We start from the raw sequence: 21,248 nt of genomic DNA, 5'->3' as shown, positions 1-21,248 counted from the left end.
CTCGCAGACTGTCAAGAATGAATTCACGATAACTTGGAAGAATTGTGTTGGGAAAGAAAGCAGAAAATAACAATTTTTGAGGTTGATGCCCGTTGGCATCTCGGGTATCAAGCTCAAGCCCCCCACTATCACCACATGGCGCACTTGGCCTCCAATCATTATCGTCCCCACATCCACTTTCATGCACTCATACGTGTCTGAGGACAACAAGAGAGATCCACGAAGAAGCGGTCAGTTCGTCACCACTCGCAGTCTTGATTCCAAACAGACGCGACAGTGCTTTATCAACGCGTTTCGGATCCAATAAATATACCTTGCGATAAGTCGATCAGCACCAATAATTCAGTGTTCACGGCATTATTTGGCCTAAATATTGTCGACACACGGTACACTGAGACCAGCATGCCTTATAAACTTGCTTCCTGTTGACTAGACCGGTGTTAAACTGTGAGATTTCCTAGCAATCACGGTATCTCGGCCAGGAGGGAATTCTAAGTCGAACAAGATAGCGTCTTGGAGTGAAAATACTTGACCGCTTCATGGTTTAATTGAGCCTTAAGAGGCTGTAAGTATTGCATAGTAATCTTATTAGGTGGCAGGGTTATTTAGGACACAATACTGTATCACTTTATCTTCGTCAATGAGAATCCCACCAAGTCCAACTCGACTACCCTGCAGCTATCCACCGGCAACAGTATATCCAAAAACCAATAATCCCTCCATAACTCCAAAAGCCTAAATAAACTATAATAAGACCAAATGAGATCTATACATTAATGTATTAAATGGCATAAGCATAACTGTTATTTAATAAGCGTATATTACCTAAACACTAAATAATGTTAAATAAATAAACGGGTTCTAACAAAGCAGCACAGTAGGGCTTTAAGAAGATTTAACTTTTAACTTACCTCTTCCTTAACTCTCTGTAGAGAAACTGTATTTCAGATAATAAGATTACTTATAAACCTCTTAAGTGCGGTTACTTCTTTAGGAATATAGTATCTAATAAAAGTTTAGGGGTTATATAATACTTTAAGCAGCAGTCTGATTTTTATATATTAAGGCCCACATTCAGCATTAAGCCCTTGTGTCAAGGCTGGAGTTTCTTTTATTATTATGTACTCATTACAGCCTCTCAGCCATAAGCAGTCCAATTGGGAAGTTATTGGCTTGTTTGCTCCACTGCCCCGCTTTGATTGATACCTAGTTGGTGCCAATCTGCAGTTTTGCGGAGTAAGGTACAGAGGCAGCCGCGAAAAGTTCTTGCCCAAAGGGACTTACGCCACAGTTACTCTTTTTCCTAGGTACAAGGAAGTACATAGACTAATTTTAGCTTATAGAGGGATCCCTCTATATCTCTGCTATAGTTATAGGAGCTATAGAGGTAACTACCTTGCATAGCTTTTGCTTATTCCCCTATAGCGAGATAATGATTAGCGCCTCTCATTAAGAATAAAGTATCTCCTGTATCTGTGGCTAGAGAGCCTCTTTAGCCACAGTTCCTGTAGGCGAGGACTTTCCGCGGCTGCCTCCGTAGAGGAGCTGAACTGAGGGGTACGGTCTAGCCTGTCTAGGCTTAGAGCGAGCTGTTAATGTCTGTAGGGATGAGGTCGCGGGGGTAATGTGGGGCATTTAACGATCACATAAGCGGCACCAAGATTCCGAAGCGACCACCGCATCATCGAGACGAAGATTATTCGCTTCATCGGAATCAAGGTCAGAACGAAGCCCTGTTTGGACAGGGTTGATGAGAAGACCTTAACGAATGAGCTTGTGAATCACCTTCCTCCGAAGAGTGATTCCCTCAGCACTCGTGAGCAGATCGTCAGCTACATTTCCAAGCTGATTCAAGCCTTGAGGGAAACCATTCGTTTGGTTGCTCCCAGGATTGAGATTGGCTTCCAGAGGAAACGACAAACCATCCTCGAAAAGCAGTTGAACGATCGGATGTCTCAGGTGACTTCTCTGCAAGAGTCCCCGGTAATAACACTAGCGATGCAAGAGCGCATTAAGCAACTATGACGGTACATCAGGAGGGATAAGCGAGAGCTGTGGCGTATATTCACCGAGGCGGAGCCCCCATCTATACGCAAGACCTTTCATTTGGCGTCCTTGGGACAGAAGATTTGTCGACCCGTCGAATCCTCACAGCTACCTACGATGACTCACCTCGGCGAGAAGGATGCCGATACTCCTGGCGGGAAGATTGGCATGTTCAAGAAGGTCATCTTCCGCGCCAACGGCGGTCCAAAGTCCTGCACAGCACCGGTCCAGGCAGATTTCACACATCACGGGAAAGAGCTTCATATCCGACAGAACTTGAGCGACGAGGAACTCAAGGAGCTTATCAGAGGTTTGCCGAGATGGAAGTCGACCGGGTCCGATCAAGTCCCGTACGAAGCCATTCAGCTCGGAGGCGGCATTTTGCGGAACCATCTTTTACGGGTGTTCCAAGTCTGCCTGCAGATGGGCTATCACCCGGCCAACTTCAAAGATGCGATTCTCGTTATGGTACGCAAGTCACCTAAGCCTGCCAACCAGCCTACGAGCTGGAGGCCCCTAGCCTTGCTGTCGTGTCTCGGCAAGATTCTCGAGAAGATTGTGGCTTCAAGGATGCAAGAAGCCCTCAAGGCAAATCCACATCTTCTACCGGCAGGACAGTTTGGCTGGAGAACGACCTCGGAAGCCCTCGAGTACATGCTTGACAAGATATACAGTGCCTGGGCCATGGGCAAGGTTGTTACCATCATGGGGCTTGATATAAGCGGTGCTTATGACAATGTCTGGAGGCAGGCCCTCATCCAGACTCTGGCTGACAAAGGTTTCCCACGATGGATCGTCAACATGATTCAGTCTTTTCTTTCCGATCGCACAGCGTGCTTCAACCTTCCTGGCATTGTATCCCTGCCTTTCGATCTCAACACGGGTGTTCCCCAGGGTTCGCCGCTCTCGCCTATCCTTTTCCTCTTCTTCGCCTCTCCCCTTCTCCAACGTGCAAAGACATTCAAAAATTACCCTGTCGAGGCGGATGGCAAGAGGAGCAAAGTCGACCTCTTTGCATTTGCATTCGTGGACGACATTTACCTCATGGCCATATCAGACAACTACGCGGCCAACTGCAAAGGTCTCGAGATGTTGCACGAGGGACTCATGGACACAGCAAACGAGCTTTTGGATCTTCGTTTCGGGGCCCATAAGTACAGCATCATGCACTTCAAGAAACCGCAGAGCAAGAAGGGCCATAACGACGTGATCCCAAGCATACCGGGCTTTTGCAAGAAGCCAGAACCCAACATGAGAATCCTCGGCGTTATTGTCAGCAGTGATCTTACTTGGGGAGATCACATTTCGATGGTTATTAGCAAGGTGAAGCAGAGGATGGGCTACCTGAGTTTCATATCTGGTCCACACTGGGGTCCCAATCTCAAGACAATGCGCCTCTTCTTCATATCCAAGATCCGACCCGTCTTCACATATGCCTGCGGAGCATGGTTCATCACAAGGGAACGGGACGAAGACAGGATCAGCTACCAGATCAACAACAAGCAGATGAATCGTCTAGAGGATGCCTACACTTTCTGCCTTCGCAAGATTTCCGGAGCTTTCGACCGCACAGCTCCACAGATTCTGGAGAAGGAGATGTTCATCGAGAACATATGGACAGTTCTCCATTCACAGGCCACTCTACATCGCGCCAAACTGCTCTCCGCTCTTCCTCCATCATGGGTATCAGACAAGAACTACGACTTTTTGAAGTCTGGGGTTCGCAACCCGTATGATGATCTGAAACTTGATGCTTGGGCATGCATCATGAACCTGCACGAGTCTATCAACTTGAACGAAAAGCCAGAGTTCCGCGAGGCAGGATTGAGAGCCCCAGATGATCCAAAAGCTCGCAACAGCAGACTGAGAAGTTTCATCAAGGTTGGAGCAGCCCGAAGCTGCAGCGTCAGATGGGAGAAGTATGTCCTACAACGAAGGGTTGAGAAAGCCATGACGTCTCGCGGGGATAACAGCGCTCAGCTCCCTGCTGTCCTCCTGGAGCCTTGGAGCAAAAGGAGCCTTGGATACTACGAGAAGAACATGACCCGCGCCCAGACTACCATTCTCCTCCACTGCCGGACCGAGTTCATCGGACTCAAGGCCCATCTTTCTAAGATTGGCATCAAGGAAGCGGGACCTGGCCGCTGTGCATGCGGGAAGTTTCGAGAGACGCCATTCCATCTCTTTGTTCAGTGCGAGAGGCTCAAGGACGCACGCAAGAAGCTTGAGCAAAAGGTCCGTCATATCAGCTATCAAGACTTGCTCACCAAGCACAGCCAGATTGCAACCCAGTGGGCCTTGAAGTACTTCGACATTGAGCAGTTTGACTCGGTGAGGTCAAAACACACGACGTTTGAGTTGATTCCCGGTAACATCTCTCCTCGACTCGGGCAGTTGGACGATGCAGACCCCCCACCTACTCACTCACGGACCCCTTCCCATCGCTCTTCCACCAGAGGGAGGACCACGCGGGCTCCAGGCCGGCATCACCCCTACCCTCCGAGGACTACGGCCTATCGCTCTGCTGGGCACAGGAGATGGCGTCGTTGAGCGCGCTCCTAGCCTCGCTATCCCCTCCCTTTCGCCATGAGATGCCTGGCGCAGTCTCTGGTGTACACCCTCAACCACGACACCAACACCACCCCATCAACGCACAGTTGCCTGGTACACCTTACATTCCCTTTCCCTTTGTCAGCTACCGCCTTGCTGGTGGGTGCTGTTACTACCACCTGGTATGCTGAGCTATACCGTATCTATCCTGCTTCCTGGAGAAGTTGGATCCTCTACTGCCATGAGATCGAGGCTTGGTTCCTCACTATGGTGATCTGAGGCGATCTGAGGCGATCTGCTGGTCGGATTGCCTGTTTGGAGCTCTGCTTGAGGCAGAGCTTTTCCATTGTGTTAAACCCGAAGTGTATTTTCTGTGAGTCCAATCCCGATTGTTCGTGAAGGCTTTGGTCTGATACTGACTCTTGATGGCAGAACCTTGTGACTGACACATAAACTCAATACCGCCACAACCTTCCGATTTCCCCGAACCTTCGCGTAAGTTCATTCCATCATCCCGACTCGGCGAAACGGACTGACTCATACGTCCAGCCAGTCCAACCTTGTTGTATGACTCATTGAACCGTCGACTTGATCTTTTGCTGACAGTTCAAGCTCAGCCCATTGGCACCGACATACGAGTCATCACGAAACTTTCTGTACGCCTCTTTCCCTCCTCCAGCTCTCGGGTGACTCACAGATTGACTTATGGTCAGTCAGGTCAAGCTTTTCTCGTGCGTCAGTATTTCTCGAGAAGCCTGATAGCTGTGCGCCGTACCTGGTCAGTACTCTTTCTAGATGTCCCATCTGCTGTCAAGTGCCCAAGCTAAGTAGTGATAGCAGGAAGTCCGCCTCAGGTATCTACCACCCGCTTACCATTTAGATATACCTTTTGCTAAACACAAGGCAGTGAATCGCCATCCACACCTCGAACACGGACACGATCCAAGCCTCGTTGTAAGCGCCATCTTGATCTTTTAGTGTTTTCAGCTAATCGTATACAACAGTCCCCGGATTAGCTGTCCAGCCGCTTCCCGGATCGCCTCTTCTGATTCTAGCAGCTCGTTCAGTGCCTTCTTCTCTCGCCGGGCGGCTAGGATGACCCCTCTGGGAAATCCACTGGAGGCTGCTTGTGAGAGTCACAGTCTCACAGTCAAACAGAGCCAGCTGTAAGTCCCCTCGTGATAAGATCCATGCATGGATAATGCCTAACTGGTATTAAGGGATGAGGAATTCGCTGCTGAGCTTATGGAAGTCCTGCATACGGATTGACTGCGTAGCAGCCCTATAGTGCTCCTCAAGGGGTTCGCAAATGCAGTCGCCTTGCAGCGTCCCCCTGTACGCTAATGCAGCTTGGGGTGTGACTACAGCTCTAGTGAGTATGCCTTAGCGGTAACTGACGATATCTCTGACCTGTCTTTAGTTGGTGTAGTCGTTGACATCTGCCATTTGGTGGGGTTTGTGTTTATAAAAGACTAGTCTTGTTGGTGCGGGTGAGTGACTCTAAATTGACCGATCAAGACCCTCTGACATCCCTAGGACACGACATCTTGAAGATCAGGGGTGTTTGTAGTGTTGAGCTAACCTTCCTTGGCCGACGGATTGGAGGCACGTAAGTCATATCCAGTCTGTTCAATTACTGAACTAACATAAGTACTAGGTTCTTATACGCCTCCAAGGCCGGCCAAAGAGTCATCATCTAGGTTTTCCTCTTATCAGCCTTGTGCTGTAGCAATTGGTCAGACATCTTGGTATAATGTCTAAGTTGTGAGCTAGAAGTGTTATTTGCCGCTGAGACCTGTGGCTGAGAGCTTAATCCGGCCGAGAGAAGATAGTTTTATATGATACCCTCGCATACATTTCTGTCCTTTCATTTATTGGTGAAACTATGTAGTTGACTGTTGTCCAGACGGTTAAGCTTTCGGGCGCACACCGATATCGCTGTGTGAGTCACGCCATTTTCGTGACAAGCCGCTTATAAATTACCCCTCTACCTCTCCCCAAGCACATCTCTGTCCTATATTCCTTCTTCAATCCTCGCACCTAACGCTGCAACACGAGGCAGAGAACCATCATCATGTCTCTCAAAACCCTCTCAGACGCGCCAAGGGCTAGCTTCCTAGGCCTCCCCTTGGAAACGCGCGAGCAAATCTACTGGGAATACTTCACCATCGAAGGGGGATACATCTACGACGCCGTAACCGACAAATTAGTGCAGGCCAATCGCTGTAAAATTGACCTATCACTACGACAAGTCTGCCGCAAGATTGCGCACGAGACTCACGATTATCCTTTCACACTCAATACCATCACTTTCTCAACAGCCTACAGACGAGACTGGAGAAAGAAGGCGGCTATGCTGGACTTTATTACAACCTACCACTTCCGTCTTCTATGTGCCATGCTGGATCGCCTCAGGCATTGCTTGACCCCCGAGATGTACGAGACACCCATCCAGCACGACTCTAGGTACATGTCGGTCATGGCAAAGAGCATTTCCGACACGATTGATCTGGAGACCCGCCATCCAGAATACAATGCGGATTTACGTGCAAACTTTATGATGGAGGACTTCAAGGCTGGCTGTGGATATAAGGACGATGGAGGTGACCTCACAAGACCATCGGACCACGACAACAACATATCAAGCAATCGCGCATATACCTACCTGCTACAACAGATTGCAAACCGAAATCCTGAGAAGTTCAGGGAGGGAATTGATGATGTTCTTCCAGGTTGGGCCAAGTCCAAATCAAGCCCAACATCAGACTTTTTCAGACTTGGCTTCGACTTCTGGGCAATACCTTCTATGCGCGAAATCACGGATATGGTGAAAGAGCTTCAATTGGAGGAAACATGGGATCAATTGGACCTGTGGCGTTACAGCGAATACCTCAAAGAGGGCTACACTGGTACAAGGTACTGTTACCAGCGCAAGCATTTCTTTTCTGCTGCAGCCTTGGCTATTCGCTTCCTGAAGAGCATGTCACAGATCCAACGCCTTCTCATCACCAAGTTAATTCTCAATGAGGATAGAATGGCCGTTGGAAACCCTGAGTGCCATATAATTGGCTTAATACCTTTCACAAAGGAAAATCCTAAGCTATCTATGGAGCATCGGGTCAACTTGTGGCGAAATATTATTCTTAGGAGCGACAACCCATCGTTGAGGATCTATCCCGCTCATAGCGAGTCCGTCATTGAACGTTCTGAGGACGAACTAGGTCCACATCAGGTATATCATGAATATCCTAGCCGAGAGATTTGCCGTTTTATTCTGCATACCCTGGAATCATTGAGAGAAGGATTACCACCTAATTCATACTCTTTTATCTTCGATGGAGAACCTGAGTTAAACCATTCGACGGAAACTTTCCGATATCTCATGGAAATTCAAATCGCCTGGATAACTGCATATACCGACTGCGTGGCCCAGGGAGTCCTTGCAGCACCAGAAAACAAGGCTTACCCCTTCCAAACCTGCACTTCAACTACCGAAACAGCCGCTGTCCAAGGCAGAGGTTCGATCATTCAATGCAACTTTACGCTAGACCAGCCTTGGAACTATCGCAAAATCGCAGGGGATGATAACAACAACATTAAGGGTCGGAATTCAGTTAGAGATGTCGGGCGAGACTTTGACATTAATGATGACGATGATCTGGACTGGGACAAACTTTATGTCTCGAATGGTAAGGTAGATTGGACGCAGATCCAGCGCGAGTTTTTTGAGATAAAACCACGCTCCGACATACCAGAAGGAGAAACGAAGGCCCTTACTCACAGGGGCTTACGAGAATAATTAGACCCTATAGCTCAGCATTTGTCCTCTTAGATACTGAAAGCTATGTTGGAAGCCATTACACAACCTCTGTTTCCATTTGAACTACGCCTAGCTGCCTGTTTCATGCCAAGTGCTCATATCCGTACTTAGTTGATATTTGGAATCGTGAACATCGATCCCTATATGAATCATGACATGACAGTTCATCGGTATCGAGCCAAAGTCTGCAGTAGTAGCACAATCTTTGTAAGCTGTAAATTAAGCCCGGCGGATGGTGTTTGTCGTTTACATATATACAGTTACTCACAAGATTCCCGCCTTTATATCGTCCTCGCAGGGTTCTACAGTATGATGGCAACGGATTGTCTATGATGAACATCGCCACCTCAGTAGCCAACTCAATATTTACCAGGTCGGTTGGTTGGCGCTTTCGTCACCTTCATAAGCGACTGTCTTCTCCATGATCCCTTATCAACTGGAAGGCCAGAGTATATAACGCCTTGGACAGGACCAGAGTACCCCTCAAATAATACAATATATATGTCACCAATACTCACCGCCGCCATAGGAAGGTGAGATGAATTACCATTACACAGTTTACTTAGATAGCCGTTTAAGCTTCATATTGTGACTCTGGCATCCTGAGCCATTCTGTATTTAATAGCTGCAGGCGACTTGGCTGTGATATTACATGATGGTGTTGGCCTTGTGATAGGGTCGATCAGCCACCACCATTTGAACGTCCAGAGCTTCATCCACTCTCAGCAACTGTTGCTGGAGTCTTATGTACGCCATCCAGGATCGAATCGCTCGGCGTGGCCACCACCACAACGGTCTTCAGAAAGTCTCCTTTTGACCCGCCCCGTATGCGTAATGCGTTATGAGAACCTGTAAGCAATCGCATCCGCATTGTGAGCTGATCAAAGCCATAGCCAGGTACGATGAGGCTCCAACATAACATGGTCGGACTAGTTGCCGTTGATCATGAACAGTAGGTAGATGGTAGCTAATAGCTCTTCACTATCTAGTCCTGTAACTGCCTCTTCTATTTTCTCCGCTCTTATCTTCCACTCACTCTCTCAGTTCGCCTTCCATGCATCCTAATCTGCACCACCGTAATCACCGTCAAACCAACAGATACAGCCACGTCTGGTCATGCGTTTAATCCCATTCTCCCACATCAACAGCATAAACTCGCCGAATGGTGAGCTAATGGCAGGGTGGCCACTTTCATTAGCATTGACAAACATTCGTCGCAGTTCTACACGCTTCAAGGCCGAAACGTCAGAGTCCTGAGTAGCCAGCGTCTCAATCATCTGCAAAAGCTTCTTACTACCAATACCGCTTGGTTCAGGCTGTTTCAGTAGCTCTGGACGACTTATCGGCAGACCACGTATGACACCGATTCTTTGTTCCAAGACTAATGTTTTGAGCACCATTCTGGAAGCGAAGAGTATGTCCTGCAATGTCTCGTGGGCTACTCGCTCGGTGCGTATGGGTCAGTAGTGCAGTATATCCTCAGCGATAGCATCATCAACTCCAGAAGGCAGGCAGAGATACAAATGCTTCAGCTGCGGAAGTCTAAAGTCGAGGGCCTGGTCCTCTTGAACCTTTGAGGGGAGAAAGCGGCGCAAAGGTCGGGGAATCGGTGGCCATTGTTGACCACGCACGCACATCATATGAGCTGGATAAAAAGTGATACGGGGTCCATGGCTCTCCACAGTGGCGATGGCCTGATGCAGGATCTTCGATATCGACCCTGCCGTCAAGCATCCCAAGCTCAAGGCATTCGAGATTGACCCCCTTCTTGAGAACCCACGCCGCAAGGAAATGGGGTAGGTATCCCCAGAGTTTAACATGGCGAAGGCTTGAGGGATCAGCGCAGGGAAGATCAGGGCTGATTCGCCCTCCTGGGAGAGGCAGTTCTAGCCAAGAAATTCATGGCTACCGTGTAATTCGAGGCGTGTGAGATTGTTTAAGTTTCAACAAATACCAGTGCTGCAGCCAAAGATTTCTTCTCGGGCCAAGGCTCAATGACCCAGCTCGCGATGTAACTGCTTTGAATTCATGTATGTCCTTTCTAGACAAGGCCCGCAAAGATGGCTCAAACATCGTCAACAGGCTCTTGGTCTTCGATGTTCCTTGTCTCGGTCTCTATGCAAATACTAAAGTTGTGGCTAAGTACCCGGTTTTGGGCTTGTCGCGGAGATAGAGACGCTCGGGGTCATGACTATGGATTGACTGCGGCCTGCAAAGGAGGCCGAACAAAGTGATTCAAGTATTTGGAACCCGAGATAGTACCATAAGATTATGGCCTGACATCAGAGAAATAATCTGGAGTATTATCCCCTGGGGAAGCTTTTGAAGATATATTTTACAGACAAAGTCGCGTAAATGATAGTCAATAATTGGGAGTAATTCGCATGGTGAAGAGGAAAAGGCGGACATGACCTTCACAAAATTGGAGTTCATAACGGCCTACTTAGTAGAGTCGGCCACGGATTAATGCATTGAATAAGTCCAGTATTATTCTTTGCAGAATCGACTCTAAATATCCTCGCTACCGAAGGAAAGTCAACAGAAATGTGGAAGCGCATTCACGGCCTCTCAATGCGTGGCCAGATGTCTTAACAAAGAAATAGTCCTGATTGCCGCATATATGCCTGTCTTCCCTTGGCGGTCGATTGACACGTCGTATTCTTTGTTCAATTGAATGGCCATAGGTAGCAACATGCTAATTGAATGAGGAAAAGTGAATATGGGACTTCTGGAATATAAATCGCTATATTTCCTGCGAAGTTTCTTAACCCCTTTATATCTGCAACAACAACGAGTTTGCACTCAAAGTCCGTGACAAAACCGCAGTGAACTTCTCGCCAACCACCGTTATATCTGGTCCTCCTACTTCTGGCAGTAAGTCTCTCTTTAGTACAGTGCACACCGAGACGGAATACTTACAATCATATGGGCAAGGACTTCTGAAAACATGGACACTCAGCCTAAACCTTCCACGGCTTGTCAGCTAAGCGAACTCATGTTGAGACTGTATTACTTGCACGACGAAACCATGGTGACCCTTCCAGGTAACGGGGAGCTCCGCATTTGTCGCCATTGCACTTCACTAATTCCAAGGCTCATAGCTCTCTTCACTTGGGTGACTCTCTTCCGTGGATTGTTCGAAACTTCTTCATACACTCAAGAAACTCGAGTTTTTAATTGAGGTGAATTGTTAATTCCTAATTATGGATATTCCCAGGGTAACCAAGCCGTTTTTATCCCCCTAGATGTACTGCATCTCTCACCATCATCCGGTGAGGATCGCAGGCTGCCTTCCCCATGGCCACTCAATTGCCTTGTGGCTTGGGCAAAGGTAAAGGTCGGGGTCTTGGCTTAGGCGTTGGTCGCGGCTGAGACTGTGGCTGGGACTCAGAACGATCTGGAGTCAGTGGAGGTCGTGGTCTCGGCTTGGGACGGGGCTTAGGTTGAGGTTGAGACATGTTGTAAAATGTTGTTGTTGAAACTTTTCTTTGTTTGATGTGGTCGAAGCTTGAGTGTGTAAGATGGTGGTCGGGCTTGTGTTAGGAGAGGAAGATTACTGGAGCGGAGGAGCTTTATATAGGCGTTTTCTCGCTCGGATGTGATACGCAGAGCGGTGGCTCACTTGTTGTTCAGTCACAAGATTCTCATCATTTAAGTGAAGCGACACGGGGAAATTCACTTGCAAAGAGACTACCCTTGCTGTTGATAACGACAAGTGGCGGGAAATTGGGGGGTTCAGTGACGGAGAGACTGACGGGGGAGGTGGTGCGCATGAAGCACGGTGGATCAAAGAAGCGAATCACTGCGGACTGGCCATTAGCTTTTGACGAACCTCGAGTCTCGGCACATGACCTTTCATGTGTGACCAAAGTATGGATGTGCTGGTTGTTTCACTTACCTACAGCCTTTGATATTGTATCGTGTTCACTAATACTCCTCGAACCAATATCTTGGGATCAACTCTATTGTTCAAGGTGAAGTTGTTGGATTTTGCATCAAGATATTGGGAAAACTACTCACCAGAGCGTAGAAGAGAGTTTCGAATGAGCCTTACAGTAGTTAATTTCAGGTGTCATCATACAGACACTGACGTGGCCGTTGATCGTGGACCCCTTTTTCGCTACATTCATGATACTTGGGAAGAGTTGTGAAACATTCTATGAAAGTCTGTTCATTGGCTGTCCAAGATTCGTATTTATAAGCTTGATAATAGCTACCATTACCACCATCAACAACCAAGGCCAAGCCCAGCTGTCACGGGTTGCCTGTGTACACGCAGTGTTGGTCGGTGCTGCCATCTTACCAATGCTCACGTCAACATTTGTTCTTTCCTATGCCCACCACAACTGTCTGGCGGTGGTAGCGTCTGTTGATCTTGTCACAATCGCAGTCACTGTCTCCTCTGCCAGTGGTATACCCATCTTCGGTTGACAGTGGCAGCTCGTAAGGCCTCCCTTTTATTCGATTCCGCGCTTCCAGATTTCTTCTCTCTCTTCTTTCCTTCTCATCGACCCAACACTCAACTCTTCTATCAACAACTCACTTCATACCCCAACTACCACTCTCCTATCAACACTCATCTTACTTCTATCACAACCATACCTCCCCACCTCTTACCAACCATCCGCAATCATGTGCTACCACCTTGTGACCACCACCTACTGCCGCCGCTGCGGTGCGGTTGTCAAGGTGAATGAACGGGACCTCAAGTGTGATCAACGACGACAGAACCGAATGCCATGGCATACTACTCTTACCACCAGCCACAGAACGAACTATGCCCATTGGGCCGAATGCCGTGATTGTAAGTACGAGTACGAGGTGTACCGCCACGCCCATGAAAACGGCATTCCTTATCCCATCCCGAATCCGCCGTTCAATTGAACAGGGGTGGCAACTCTGCTGAGCCTTTCAAAGATCCGATAGGAATGCATGCACGAAGGACGAGTTGATGCAAGAAAACGAATAAATCACAAAAATAGATAAAAACTACAAAACCCCGACAAAAAAAAGCAATCAACGCGAGAGGCATCAGACATTGGTGCGCCTTCAGAGAAGACCTGACACAAATGCAGGCATGAACAAGCGGCTACGATAAAATGAAAACACCAAAAAAAAGAACCCAAAAAGAGAAGCATCAGAAGCTCGGTGCGCCATCGGAAAAGACCTGATAACATACAGGAATGAACGACGAGTGACAAGTGGATACGAAAAATCGAACACACCAAAAAAAGACGAAAAATATAAAACCTGATAAAAAAAGAACATCAAAAAAAAGAGGTATTGGAAGCGGAAGAAACATATCTTAACCTAGAAAACAACAAAATACGAAAAAAATTTAAAACCAAAAAAGTAAACTATATGCTGCTAAAAGTGACAAATATGCTCTTTGTAAATAAATGGTGTGTCCTGAAAAAGGTCGGCGCTTTGATCTCGCTTGCTATTGCTGGCATCATGTTCATTGAAACATACAGTCCTACGACTTCCCTTGGTGTTCAAAATTCCAGCCAAGTCCCGGCACACAATGACAGAAGCGGAGTCTAGCTTGGCACAAAGCCTGGTGATGTAGCGATAGGGATGAAACTAATGGCCTGAAGGTACAAGCTAACATGTTGGCTACGGGGTGAATCCTACTTACTTCTAACATCAAGAAGATACCGTTTATCGTCGATACCTCCGCAAGGTCCGCGCAAGATCGCATATTCTCGGCAGTTGGTGGACTATTCCACTCTTGTTTTTGCTAGCGACGTTCTCGTACTGGGATCCCTGTTTGACTCACCACTAAAGTTTCCCCGCAACAGATATCTCCAACTATCACGGCATCAGATCCATATATCCCACTGATAACAGAAAAGAAGCCTAAATATGAGTATTTGATGTGAAGTTCTCAATTTTCAGGCGCCATTGCAATGAACATGCTGCCAGTCGCCGTGGGGTGAAACTTCAGGGTCTGATGATAAGATCAAGATGCGATACTTGCACTGAGACTTGTCTCCTGGTTCTTACGGTTGGAAGGAGAAGTCGTGGCAACCATGCTCCACATCTATGAAATGTGTAGTCGTGCAGAATGTTATTAATCGACTCGATTGATTCTGGCGGCGATTTGTGGTAGGTAATGAATGGCTTCTTGGTGTTTTTACTGGTGCTTATGACTACGACCTCAAGCCAATGGCCATTGCTTCCTTTATTATGACAAGATATAATCTCTCAGAAGTTTGAATAATGGACACGCTCATCAAATACCAATAAGGACATTTGAGATAAACACAAACAGGCAACATTCATCCGGCAGCGTGCAACTGACTCCTCCCAACGGTAAAGGTTTGTATTGTGGAGAGTATGGTGATGGTTTAAATCGTACAATTACAGAAATATACTATGATCTAGTATCATAATTAGCTGCTGCCCGTTTGGGAAGAGGTACCCTGCTAGACCTGCTCCTCACCTGCGGCTTCACCGTCATAACGGACGCAACTAGCCGGACCAAATCCAGGGGTAGTTTCAACCCCTGACAGGCAAAGTCAGTCTCGACACAGTGTCCTTAGAATGATGAATCGTATGAATAGCCGGTTCAGTCCTCGCCCCATATGCCTGATTCTCCCCCGTTCCCAGATTGCGCAAGTAAGCTGGATGTGCACCACCAGCGATGATCACACGGAGTTTGTTCCCCTTGCGGAAAACATGCGCGCAGTCCACCAACGCAAGGTTCAGCGGCTCAGGACCTCTCGCAGGATCTAGGCGCTTATAAACATCACTTATACGTGTAGAATTTCCCCTGCTATTCACTTCGCTGAGGCGAACTAGAATATCCGCGTGTGGATTATCGGTGGTATGATGAAGCTCGATGGTAGGCTTGCCGCAGACTTCTAAATCTGTCTCGAGAGTTGCGGTATCGAATACCGCAACATCGGAGCTTTTCGCGAGCTCGGTATCATTGTAGTTTGCGGGCTGCACATCGTCGAAAGGTCGAGGCATGCCGATAGGAGGAGTTGCGTTATTGGGGTTGAATGTAAAGGTTGAGACCGATGCAAGCTCAGGCTGTTCCTTGCTCAGGGTTTTGGGCGATAGGCAGAAGCTTTGTATGGACGAAGCAAGCGGAGGCCAGCTGGCCAAATCTCGCCATTCATTCAACCCTGTAACGAAAACTCGACAAGATGATGTTCTAGGAGCCGTGTCGCGACCAGCGAGATAGTGATCAAAGAACTTTAAGCCCTCAATCAATGTTGGACCTTGTTGTGAACCAAGGTGTGACCATGGGCCGACGGTTAGGAAAGTCGGTGCTCCTTGTTCCACGAGAGCACGATGCTGGTCCATGACCATCGGCAAAACGCTATCGTTCCATCCTGTAGACTGCAAGACGGGAATCTTAACCTTTTGCAGTGCAACACTCTGATTAGCCCTCGACCAAAACGGAGTCGATGTATCACTTTGGCTGATCAATTCTTCCAGCCAAGGTGGCTCCTTATTCTGCAAATGGTCCTTTACACCGTCCATCAAAGGCAGAGAGTCATACACCGGCTGTAGTATTTGAGGTAATTTTCTGATGTACGGCAAGCCAGGAGTGATACCCCGCTTCGGAGCAGTCATCAAAGCCGCCCAGGCAATCATATGAGTTTCCATCGCCCCGGTGCCCCAAGTAAAAGCACCAAAGTCCACTGGGCCAGTACTAATAACAGCAGCTTTCATATCCGGCGGTGGGTCCGTCAGAATAGCCCATTGCGTATGCCCAAGGTACGATCCTCCGTACGTGGCGAAAGAACCAGTGTACCAAGGCTGTTCACGCATCCAAGCCACAGTCGCAAGACCATCCTGTGCTTCATGAACCGCGGGGACGATTTCCTGACCGTCGGAGGGATCTGTGCCTCTACAGGCGGCGAGGAGGACTTGATATCCTCGTGAAGCGAACATACGTGCGTTTGAAAGAGCCATGAGCGGTGCGATACCGTAGGATGTGCGGATGAGAATTGTGCCGAGAGGGGGAGTGGTTGGTTGATAGATATTTGCAGCGAGCTTTACATCGTTGATTGGGATTTGGATGAATTCGGTCGTGTAGCTGCTGGTTTCTCGGGGGAGACCGGACCACCATCCGAAGACGCGGTCGACGAAGAAGGTGATCCAGCCGCGCTCAACGGGCGGCATTGTGTCGTGATTTGAGTCAAGCTTATGCGCTCACCTTGACTTTTTTAAGATGAATATGGCGTCTTTATATCATCACCAAGAAATTCGGAGCTTGCGGATGTTCATCAAGGCAGCAGTTATCAATGGCGGGATTGTCAGAGTTGCATTGTGGTTAGTGCTGACAAGTCGCCCGACCAATTGTTGGAGCCTTCAACCCCGCATTCGCGAAACATGACCTTCCGACTTCGAGCTCATCCAACGGAGCCCAAAGAGTGATTTGTCTGGAAAAACAAGGTAACAGGATGAGGTGAGTAGCCAAATGTCTTGTTGGGTCGGCTTTTCTAGTCTTTCCGTCTCCGATCTTTTGAATAACATTTGTTATTCATCGGCTGCAATGAATCCCTTTCCATTGTCACAAAGACTGCAGTCTGGGCCGGCGGACTTCAATCTGCGACTCACAGACTTCCATCAAGTAAGAACTCATTTATCTTCTTCAAGCCCTGTAAGTCACCCTCCATAGTTCCCGATAGTTCCTTGGGCACCCAGCCATCTGTATACCCTCCACCAAAGTCAATCAGCCATGCGTTGTTCTTTTGATCGATAAGTACATTATCGGACTTTGCATCGCCCCAGATTATACCAGCAGCATGAAGTTGCTGGAGCGTATCATTGACCTGCTGGGCCCATGTTTGCTTAAGCTCCCTCGCCGTCCGCGGATCTGCTGCACAGCACAATGTTTTGTGGCCACAGTCGATATAGGTCAAGAGCAAGCCAAATACTCTCCCTGTTTCATCTCGCACCAGCCCAATGAGGCGCGAAATCCGAAGCGACTCGGTCAAGTGCGCATCGCGTATGCTCTTGTATCTGTCAAGCTCGTTGATGAATGATCTCTCGTCTCCGTGCCTCATAGGCTTGAAAAAGGCGCCCTTTCCACCTCTCAAAAGAACTTTAGAAGGCCTGTAAGATGGCGGCCCGTGAGTATTCCTCTTCTCTGGCAGATGAACGTCCTTCGGATCATACCAAGCCCAAGGCGCGCAAATCTCTTCTGGCAGGTGGATGCCGAATATGGATGTCACCTCGTTGCTATCTTTAGACTGATAAGCGACTAGCTTATCTCCGTCCCCTCGGATATCATATCTGCGCGTCTCAGGGAAGAGAAAGTGTTGCAACGTCAAAGGTGCAGTCATCTCTGGAACTTGTCTGAGTTCAGGCAAAAGTGGCTCGATAATCCAGTCGTAAAAGTCTTCGAGTGTGTACCCATCAAGCTCATAGTTATCGGCAACTTTCAAAAAGAACAAATATTTATTTTTCAAGGTCGGGTACTGGGATAAGCTGTCTGCAGAGGCGTGAATGATGAACTGGCGGTAGTTGCACATTACTACAAACTCGGTGTCGGTATCCTTGGCACTAAAGGTGAATTCGAGCACGCTCCATGGCGGCTGTACTCTCGCATCTAAAATCATGTCCATCTCATTATATTTTAGAAGCGTAGAGCCAGGGAGGTTGAGTCGTGGAACCGTGGAGTGGTGAAGAGGAAAAAGTTGGGGTCGGGCAAAAATGAACAAACGAATTCCTTTTTTCTGCCCTATTCATTTATTTGTCAGCAATATCACACTCTACGCAAGCCATTCCTCGCATGCAAATAGAACACACCAATTCCCGAACAATAACATTCTGACAATTTCTAATAACAGGCCAGCTACCAAACAACCATACTGTCTTATCACCAGGTCCCCAGTATCTGCTCAATACAATCCCCCCCACCAGCAATTTACCCTCACAATCTTCCCCACCACATTTCTGTTCTGTGAGCGAAACACTTAGTTCCCCTTCACCCCTTTCTCCTCATCCTTGAAAATCGCATTCACAGCAGCGAATAAAGTCCGAACAAACACCTCATAGTCATACTTTGTAAACGGTCTCGTTGCTTCTTCGTCCTTATCCTTGGTCATCTTTTCCGCCATAGTATCAACATGCTTCTCGGTAGCCAACAGAACAATCTTCCGCGGCTTCCCTTGTTTCTTCTGTGCCTGTTCAAATCTCGTCGCAATGTACCTCTTGATCAGCTCGGTAGTTCGTCGCTCGCTTACTTGGTCCTCGCACTCATAAATGGTTGTCAGCCACTTCGCTTGCATGTATTCTTTGAGGATCCTGTTGTTGAGCGCCTCGGCCCTTGCCTGGTCTAGCTCAAGTCTAAGAGTCTCGATTTCGGTTGCATCACATTTGTCGGCCTGTGAAGTCGAAAAGGGTTGGCCAGATAGCCGGGATGGATAAGACAAGTCTGGATGTGTGTTAGCTCTGAGGGGCAGCACCTTACCCTGACGATCCAGAAACGGGGAATCTTCAACTCCATAGAATCTCCAGGCCAGGATAACAGTCCCGGCATTCTCGATCAAGTCAAATGAGTCCTTGTACATTGAAAAGATCGATAAGGAGGCTGATCGCGGCTGACCGTCTTCAGGATTGCTCCTCAGCAACTTGTAGTACTCCACTTCCGATGTAACCACCATGGCCAGCATGCCAGCTTCAATTTTCTCAATCGGAGCAACTGCGCAGAGACAAGGGGTAATATCTGTGAGAGCCATGAGGCGCACCTTGATGTTATTCCTGTAAGCATCGAAGATACATTTGACAAGCGTGTCAGTTGAAAGAGGCGGAAGTGGACGAGGGACTGCAAAAATGCCATCATAGTCCTGGATGATGAGGTTGTCGTCTCTGTAGACATCGAGGCTTCTAGGTAACTCCATCGTAGCGGCTGAAGATTTCAAGGTTTAGAAGTGAGATGACTTTCTTGTCTTTGAGGATTTGTGCTCAGATTGAGTTGCAATTGTGTGTGAGGGCTGTATCCAAGCTTTCGGTATTTCTTTGATACTTATACTCTTAGTACTTTCTTGCCAGTTATATGAAAAAAGTCCATGTTCTGTCGTAGATTTGTAGGCATGGCTGCTGCAGCTATTCGATGGAAGTAAGGTCAGAACAAAGGACAAAGGAACTGAGGACCTCTAAGCTGACAACGGGCTATGAGCACATGAACGTAGGTGCCAATGCGTTGCGAACCAAGCAAGACTGCCAGACCGCGTTCTGGTATACCCTTTGAGTCAGAAGCACCGAACAAGATGAAGTGCCACTGGAACAAGAAAACTGCCACTGCGACTGAAGATGAGAATTAACAGATGTTCTACTCCCATATATAATGGTTTGATCCGGGATAGAAACTCTTCGATTCAAACAACTTGTCAACAACCTTCATCCGAGAAACCACTCTCTACTCACCATCAAGAACCTCTCACTACTACTCTTTACCAAATATCAGTCAACCTTTCATCCCATCTGTCTGCCCATCATGGCTCCCTCCACACATATCATCTACCCACCCACAATGTCCCCCGGCATCCAAAACACCTTCAAGCACCACAACGCTCGCCCCCTCGAGGTCCGCGAGAAGCCCCTCTTCGTCATCGACGTCGCAACCGTCAAAGACACCGTCCGCGACTTCATAGCCTCCATGCCATCCACCGCCAACATCGACGTCGTCCACTTCGGCGCCGTCAAAGCCTGCGCCGCTAACCCCGTCACCGACGTGTACGACCAGCTGCGATGTGGTTTCGACTGTGCTTCCAAGGGCGAAGCCAAGCCCCTTGTTGACCGAGGTGTCAATCCCGCGCGTATCTCGCTTGGGAACTGCAATCTTCCTACCAATGAGCTGGAGTGGGGTATTGAAGTTGGTATTCAGTACTATGCTGTCGATAGCACCTCGCAGGTCCATCGGATGCTCGAGGCAGCTGGTCGTGTTGCGAAGCGTAAGGTTTGCGATGTGGACACTATTCTTGCTGAACTCAAGCCTTTCTGTCGTCTTGTCTGTTCTGGAAAGGGTTCCGACAAGCCATTCTCTGCCAAGTTCGGTGTCGATCCCGAAATGGCCTTCGCTATCATCGAGGAAGCTCAGGCGCATGGTCTGACTTTCGTTGGTCTCTCTGGTCATCCCGGAACCCAGAACCTCGCTACTGACGCTTTCGTCCAGTTCGCGCAGCTCTTCCATGGTGTCTTCGACCGTGTCAAGACCGAACTCGGCATCACCATGACTCTGGCCAACATCGGTGGAGGATGGGCTGGTATCTCGACCAAGAATGCCCCCTCGTTCGTCGAATACAACAAACCCACCATTGACATCTTCTCGTCCGTCTTTGCCGACTGGCCTGTCAAGCTGATCCTCATGACCGAACCCGGACGCGCTTTTATCTCCAAAGCTGGATGGCTTCAGACCCATGTCATCAACGTCTCCAAGCATACCGCCAGTGCTTCCGTCTCACGTGTCTTTCTCTCCGTCGGCAGTCTCCACGGACTGAACGAGGCCAACAAGATTTCCTTCGAGTGGCACACGTCTGCTCCTTCTGAGAAGACGAAGCCTTGTGTTCTGTATGGTGCCAGCTGCGACAGCTCCGACATCATTCTTGGGAAGGACGCCAACGGTAAGGAGAAGACTGTTGATCTTCCCGATATCCTTGCTCCGGATCATCTTGTCTGGGTCTATGGTCCCGCTGCCTATGGGCCCGACTACTCGACTTCTTTCAACGGCGTTCCTCCCCCCAAGGTCATCTACATCAATTCCAAGGAGGGAATCACTTGCAAAACTCGAAGAGTCGGGTGCCGCACATGGGCGGTGTGAGACTGCATTCGGCATTTGTTTTTGCGAGACAAAAATATTAGAGACCTC

The 21,248-nt window shown here is 48.4% G+C and overlaps 7 protein-coding genes; 3 read left to right on the top strand and 4 right to left on the bottom strand.

The window, feature by feature from the left end:
* Nucleotides 1-85: 85 nt before the first annotated feature.
* Nucleotides 86-4,636, top strand: FFUJ_12885 (uncharacterized protein; the record flags this gene model as incomplete). XM_023582543.1 has 4 exons in its annotated part: nucleotides 86-230; nucleotides 1,652-1,976; nucleotides 2,037-4,382; nucleotides 4,441-4,636. The coding sequence occupies 4 exons, from the start codon at nucleotides 86-88 to the stop codon at nucleotides 4,634-4,636; spliced, it is 3,012 nt and encodes a 1,003-aa protein (XP_023435065.1).
* A 2,034-nt stretch (nucleotides 4,637-6,670) lies between these two features.
* FFUJ_12884 (uncharacterized protein) lies at nucleotides 6,671-8,395 on the top strand (the record flags this gene model as incomplete). The annotated part of the gene is made up of 1 exon (XM_023582542.1): nucleotides 6,671-8,395. The coding sequence occupies one exon, from the start codon at nucleotides 6,671-6,673 to the stop codon at nucleotides 8,393-8,395; it is 1,725 nt and encodes a 574-aa protein (XP_023435064.1).
* A 1,082-nt stretch (nucleotides 8,396-9,477) lies between these two features.
* FFUJ_12883 (uncharacterized protein) lies at nucleotides 9,478-9,816 on the bottom strand (the record flags this gene model as incomplete). The annotated part of the gene is made up of 1 exon (XM_023582541.1): nucleotides 9,478-9,816. One exon carries the CDS (start codon nucleotides 9,814-9,816, stop codon nucleotides 9,478-9,480), a length of 339 nt encoding a protein of 112 aa, XP_023435063.1.
* A 5,101-nt stretch (nucleotides 9,817-14,917) lies between these two features.
* Nucleotides 14,918-16,555, bottom strand: FFUJ_12882 (uncharacterized protein; the record flags this gene model as incomplete). Its single annotated transcript, XM_023582540.1, has 1 exon — nucleotides 14,918-16,555. The coding sequence occupies one exon, from the start codon at nucleotides 16,553-16,555 to the stop codon at nucleotides 14,918-14,920; it is 1,638 nt and encodes a 545-aa protein (XP_023435062.1).
* A 434-nt stretch (nucleotides 16,556-16,989) lies between these two features.
* On the bottom strand, nucleotides 16,990-18,003 carry FFUJ_12881 (uncharacterized protein; the record flags this gene model as incomplete). Its single annotated transcript, XM_023582539.1, has 1 exon — nucleotides 16,990-18,003. The coding sequence occupies one exon, from the start codon at nucleotides 18,001-18,003 to the stop codon at nucleotides 16,990-16,992; it is 1,014 nt and encodes a 337-aa protein (XP_023435061.1).
* A 351-nt stretch (nucleotides 18,004-18,354) lies between these two features.
* On the bottom strand, nucleotides 18,355-19,281 carry FFUJ_12880 (uncharacterized protein; the record flags this gene model as incomplete). Its single annotated transcript, XM_023582537.1, has 1 exon — nucleotides 18,355-19,281. One exon carries the CDS (start codon nucleotides 19,279-19,281, stop codon nucleotides 18,355-18,357), a length of 927 nt encoding a protein of 308 aa, XP_023435060.1.
* Nucleotides 19,282-19,877: 596 nt separating this feature from the next.
* Nucleotides 19,878-21,200, top strand: FFUJ_12879 (uncharacterized protein; the record flags this gene model as incomplete). The annotated part of the gene is made up of 1 exon (XM_023582536.1): nucleotides 19,878-21,200. One exon carries the CDS (start codon nucleotides 19,878-19,880, stop codon nucleotides 21,198-21,200), a length of 1,323 nt encoding a protein of 440 aa, XP_023435059.1.
* Nucleotides 21,201-21,248: the final 48 nt, after the last annotated feature.

Source organism: Fusarium fujikuroi, chromosome FFUJ_chr08 (assembly GCF_900079805.1).
Source record: "Fusarium fujikuroi IMI 58289 draft genome, chromosome FFUJ_chr08".
NCBI classification, from domain to species: domain Eukaryota; kingdom Fungi; phylum Ascomycota; class Sordariomycetes; order Hypocreales; family Nectriaceae; genus Fusarium; species Fusarium fujikuroi.
This window is presented reverse-complemented; position numbering and strand designations above follow the sequence as displayed.